Source organism: Hibiscus syriacus, unplaced genomic scaffold (genome assembly GCF_006381635.1).
Source record: "Hibiscus syriacus cultivar Baekdansim isolate YM2019G1 unplaced genomic scaffold, ASM638163v2 tig00112673_pilon, whole genome shotgun sequence".
NCBI classification, from domain to species: domain Eukaryota; kingdom Viridiplantae; phylum Streptophyta; class Magnoliopsida; order Malvales; family Malvaceae; genus Hibiscus; species Hibiscus syriacus.
In genome coordinates, this window is record NW_024063379.1 from 834,911 (window position 1) to 840,905 (window position 5,995).

Consider the following 5,995-nt stretch of genomic DNA (forward strand, 5'->3'; position numbering starts at 1 on the left):
TATTTAGGGTTGTTTTCGATTGTTTTTGGTGTTCTGTTTATGTTGGGGGGTGGATTTCTGGTTGTATCTTGTAATTTCTTATGTTCAATAAAATCCTAAGGCACTCTTTTCCTCCTTCCGATGATTAAGGAGTTTTTTAAAACTCCTTTAATCAAGAAGGGGTTTTTTAACGAGGCCTTCAATTCCTATAAAACAAAACTCATGTTAGAAATATGGCAGTATCCAACACTTATACCATCTGATACTTATACAATCTGCCTCAAGAATGATGCACCTGCAATCAAATCATGCAATGAAAGACTATAAAATCTTTCCCATGATTCCAAGATACTATGGTTCTTCATTTCTCTTGAAGTACCCTATTTGATAGTTGTGTCTGATGCATATTCAAATATAGGCACGGGATATGAGCTATAAATATTTTATTAACTAGTGATTATTGTATTTAATATTATTTAATACCAAAATCACCTATTTAACATTTAATTCATATTTTAATAGAATAATCTGATTCAACCGGTGACTTTGGAGTCATGTTGGTTTGACCCCCAATCCAGTATTTGTTCATTAGCCAACATAAACCAGACTCAATAACTTCTCATCTCTGTCCTTTTGGCAAAGAATGGGATGGATTGCCAAGTTTGAAGTCTATTGACACTTAAAAAATAGAAATCGTATAATGCCGGGAAGAACACCATCTGAAATAGGAGCCATCTGTACTACAACAGAATATGCATTACCGTAGTCATTCAGGTATTTCCCCTCAGCTTCGCTCTTATCCTAAAAGCAAATGCCATAGAAGAATACAAATTCTAGGATTAAGAGAAAACAAAAGAAGCACACAAACAGCCAAAGCTACATTAACACAACACAGCATGAAAATGGCTATAAAACAGCCATAAATCATGAAAATCAATATTTTCCTACAATTTAGCCAGACTGACAATCTTAGATTCTCAAGACCTAAGTTACTTAAACTCAAGTAAAAGTGTTGTATACAAATATGTATGTGACATGGTGTTTTTTTCTAAGTTTTTTTATGTATTTGAAGAATTCAAATCATATCTTCACATTCATATCTGAATATCCATTGCACACAGATCTCAAACATAAATACTTTTAAGAAAAATGAAAATTGTAAAAAACAAGGTTCCAACTTTCAAGCTATGCTACTAAGACTCGAATGAATGTCGGAAAATGGGTATATGCAATTTTTTTAATATTTTCCATGTATTCAAAGGGCCATGTCCCTGATGCTTATTATTTGGATATGCCTCAAACCCGAGTGTCAATCTGAACACTTCAAGATAAAAAGAGTCAGAATATCATTTATGTATCAAGACTAGCCATTCCAAGTGTAGATTCTGAGTTCTTAAGTACTTACCCTTTGGCAAATGACAAAGAAGTTTGTAATGCATCCCTCAAGAATTCGATCACCATCATTTGACAACAAGAGTTCAGTCACTGAATGTGTCCTCAATATCTCCAATGGCTTCCGTAACCTACACAGAGTGCCAAGTTTTCAAATTAAAACATCCTATATATATAAAAGAAATACCAAACAAATCCAATACGGATTAAATAAGTCAAAATCTAAGTTTTTCTTCCACCTCCATTTTAATATGAATTATTCACGTTAGAAAACTTATAATAACATATAATATTTTAGAAGCAATTACTATACTATTTATTAATACAGCACAAATACAAGAACTGCCAGCAATTCTAACCTTACCCAATCCGAATACTTTACATTTGAAATATCCCTTCCACGACCAACCAAAGCCAAATGTGCCCCATTTTCTTCAATCCCAAACACAGGAGGAACATAGCTTCCAATATGCAAATGAACATCAAGAAACTGAAAAACTCCATCATCATTACCAACATTTTTCATTGCCTTCAGCTTCTCCAAATCCCCAGAAACAAGGGCAGTAACCACTAACTCCTCCCCAGTAGCTCTCTCTTCCAGAGCAATGGGTAAAACTTGGTTCAGTGAATTACTAACCAATGACTGAATCCCTTTCTCCCATTTCAACGATGAAGAGATTGATAAAGGAGGAAAAAGCAATGGATTTTTCTTGTTTGCCTTGAATATGAGTTCTGGGTTTGAATTTAGTAGAATTCTCGCAGAAGTTGACAGTCTTTTTAAATGCCTTTCCCAAAACAAAAGGGTGGTTCCATTTTCGTGTGTTCTAGTTGTTGTGTAAGCTCCTGAGAGTTTTTAAAAATGGAATTAATTTCAATAAGTTCCTTCTTCAATAAGATTTTGATTAAAAATTTTGGGGGGAAAAGGAATAATTTAGATTATGGTACCTGGAAGTGACTCGAGAAAAGTGGCGACGGGAGGCACCTCGGAAGTGTATGAAACGATGCCATTGCTGCAGAGAAATCTCGTGCTGTTCATCTTTTGCTGGAACTGTGAAGTTTATGACATAAAAAAAATTCTAAATATATTATGATAGAAAATAAGGCGGTTTTTCCGAAGAATTATTTTTTTAATTTAATATTTTTGATCAGGTTCCTCATTTAACTTCCTTTACAGTAAGGCGCGTCCTCTGTCGCGTTATACGTTGATTTGGCGTCACGTGGGGTAAGGCGTGTCCCCTGCGACGCGCCTTATATTGACATGGATACACGTGTGTATGGCGCGGGACAGGTTGGTAATTAAAAGTATAGCGCGGGGCAGGGGTCGCGTCTTACCTGTGATTCTGACATGTGTTGTATACTATTAGTTCTCATCTGTTGTTTTTTCTCTTCCTCTTCGATACGGGAACCATCCAATTGCATCCGTTTTCGCGTCGGACACAGTAGCATACATATTTTTCGGTCATGGAGCGGTCGACTCTGGACTAAACAGAATTACGGATATTGTAATTTTTTATAGCTATAATCGCTTCTTCCTTGCTTGAAAACTCCATACCTAAAGATAACTCACCATTATTTATTGATTAGTAATATCCATAGTCACCGAGATGAGGTATATCCGTAAATTCTGGCCCGTACATTGCATCATAATCAGCTTCATACATGTGTGTTGGATGGTCAATTTGTGCCACAATTGCTGGAACTTCATCTACATCATCATCACCATCGGAGTTGAATTGCGGTGATTTTGGGTGAATGAATAGTTCAGTCTCAGCACCAGGCTCACGAAGCGGTTCTTTCTGGTAGAGATGATGGTTCCTCCATGCTCTCCACAATTAGGTCGAAGAACCTACTACTGACACGCCTTCCCCTTGAACTAGAAGGCATATCTGGATTGAGATCGAAAAAGCTCGCAGTCGAATGTCTTCCCCTGGAGCTTGAAGTCATCGTGTCAAATGGAAACTGCGCAGATTGTTGTGTCGATGTCATCTCTATATTAAGGTCAAAGAAATTTGCAGATGAATGCATTCCCCTCGAACTGGATGCGATTTTGCCATACGGATTGTTCGTGGACCCACCTCGGTACATATCGTAAGGAGTTGCGGATGAATGTCTTCCCATTGAAGTTGATGTGTCGGCACCATGATGTAGATTTCCTATTATGACATTAAAATCATTACATATTACTGTAGTCGGACTGTCAACTTGTTCAGCCAGCCCATAGTGTGAGTTTAATGGTTGACCCCGAACAGCACGCACTTGAACAAACTTTGCATACATCTCAATATCGCCGTCTGAATAATTACTTTGAGAATCAGCCATCATTTCAACATCATCATTGTTCGATAGTTCTAACGCTGTATAAATTAATGGAAACAATGATGTTGGAAATCTATACTGCAACGACGACATTCTTCTACTACTTTCAACATGAATCTTTCTCAAAATCTTCGTTATCAGCTCCTCAAGAGTTATGTTTCTCTTGAATAATATTTTAACACGCTCATTTGATACGAAAATAACGCCGGTTTCATCTTCTTGAATTTCTCCATCATAATAAACAATAGCTGAAAGTCGCGTCATTCTTAGAGTTTAAAAGTGCAACAATATTATATCTGCAAAAAAACAACTGAAACAAACTTGATTAAATAAATAATATATGACCAAAAATATAACAGAATAAATTTTTTACACATAAACGTAAATATTTTAAATAATATACTTTTATATTATTACCTGCACCGCAAAAATATTTCGACGTATGCTCCCACTTTCTAATTCTACAAACACAGAAATTAATTGAAAACAATTAGTATAATATTTTTTCAAATAATCATATATAACTATAAAATAAATATTATAACAAAATTACCTTATAACGAAAGATCGAGCAAACTTCTAAATCAAATATAAGATGATTGTCGGATGTTATTTACTGATTCAAAAGATTGTTGGTGAGAGAGTTTACGGGAGACGGCTATTTATAGCCGAGAGAGGATGTCTTAAAGCCGAGAAGTTTGAGAAAATAATGCAAGGCGCGATCCTTGCACCGCGCCTTGCATTATGCATGTTTGATAATTGAGATAATTGAATGGCGCGGCCCCTTCCCCGCACTATATCTTGCGTGGCGTATGGCGCGGCTCCTGCCCCGCGCCATACACACATGTATCCATGTCAGCATAAGGATCGCCTCAGGGGCGCGCCTTACCCCACGTGGTGCCAAATCAGCGTATAGCGAGCTGCAGGGGCACGTCTTACTGCAAAGGGTGTTAGATCGAGAAATATAGTCTGACCGGTGCCTGATCAAAAATATTAAATTAAAAAGATGATTTTTCAGGAAAAACGCCAGAAAATAAACACATTTTTAATAATTCATCAAAATAGGATATAAATGTATTGATTATAATATAAATAAAACAAAATATAAAGAAATAGTATTGACTTATTGTTAGTTATATTCTGATAGAAAATAAACATATTTTAAATAATTTATGAAAATAATAAAAACACCTATAATAAACACATTATATTCTAATTTGATTCATTTAATAAATAAATATAAATATGTTCTTGATTGGCACAAGTCAAACAATGTGACAATGCCCTTTTCCTTTTTTTTTTGCTAGGGATGGCAGTATGACCAGAACCCGACGGGAAAATTCGAAATCCGATCAAGTTCGGGTCGGGTCGGGTTGAATGATATCGGGTTCGGGTTCGGAGATTTTTTTTGGGGATTTTTTCGGGTCGGGTTCGGGTTCGGGAAAGGTATCCCCGCCCCGATTATATATATATATAATATTTTTTATTTTTTATATTAATTATATATATAATATTTTATATTTTTATATTAATTATATAAAAAATAATTTCGGGTTTGGGTTCGGGTTTAGGTATAATATTTCGGGTCGGGTTCGGGGACGGGGAAAAAAATCTCCGACGGGGCGCCCCGATAAAAAACCTGTCAGGGTCGGGGATGGAGATTTATTTCGGGTTCGGGGACGGGGAAAGCAAAACCTGCCCTGAACCTAACCCAACCCGTTGCCATTCCTATTTTTTGCAAGTTGTGTTTAATTAAATGAATCAATATATAACGTAAATAAATAAATTTAATAATTAGCGCGTGATTACTATAAAATGATTTTCCAAAGGCATAATGTCAAAAATAGTCCCCGATATTTATTAAAATGGTCATTTCGACCCATATTCATTTTTTTAGAGTATTTTGACCCATAATGTTTCACTTTGGGTAAAATAACTTACTCTATAGATGGAAATCATTAGTTAACACACAATTAACGCTCTAAAGTATGAGCATTTTTAACCTAAAATGAAACGTTGAGGGCTAAAATGCCCTCTAAAAAAGAATATGTGACAAAGTGATTATTCTATCAGATATTAGAGGTATTTTTACCCTAAAATAAAATGTTAAGAGTTAAAATACTTCAAAAAATAAAATAGAAGATAAAATAATCATTTTAGTAAACATTGTGTACTAATTTTGACATTATGCCTTTTCCAAATAGTTATTGCTCACTTCTCATTGAAGTTACCAAAATATATACATCTATATATGTAAATATATTTAATCTGACAAGCCTGTTATTCAAGCTTTATATTCAGTGTTTCT

The 5,995-nt window shown here is 35.2% G+C and overlaps 1 protein-coding gene across 1 annotated transcript; it reads right to left on the minus strand.

Annotated features, from left to right (window-relative positions):
• Positions 1 to 648: 648 nt before the first annotated feature.
• LOC120182502 lies at positions 649 to 2,436 on the minus strand. The gene is made up of 4 exons (XM_039187471.1): positions 2,317 to 2,436; positions 1,731 to 2,214; positions 1,385 to 1,502; positions 649 to 780 (listed from the first exon to the last, which is right to left on the minus strand). The coding sequence occupies exons 1-4, from the start codon at positions 2,405 to 2,407 to the stop codon at positions 649 to 651; spliced, it is 825 nt and encodes a 274-aa protein (XP_039043402.1). The 5' UTR covers positions 2,408 to 2,436.
• Positions 2,437 to 5,995: the final 3,559 nt, after the last annotated feature.

Bases quoted from the DNA above. Each gene is read 5' to 3' on its own strand.
- LOC120182502 (XM_039187471.1), bottom strand. From the start codon at position 2,407: ATGAACAGCACGAGATTTCTCTGCAGCAATGGCATCGTTTCATACACT. The intron at 2,215-2,316 runs GTACCATAATCT...AAAAACTCTCAG, and splicing joins TTTTCTCGAGTCACTTCCAG to GAGCTTACACAACAACTAGA. The intron at 1,503-1,730 runs GTTAGAATTGCT...CACTCTGTGTAG, and splicing joins AAGTATTCGGATTGGGTAAG to GTTACGGAAGCCATTGGAGA.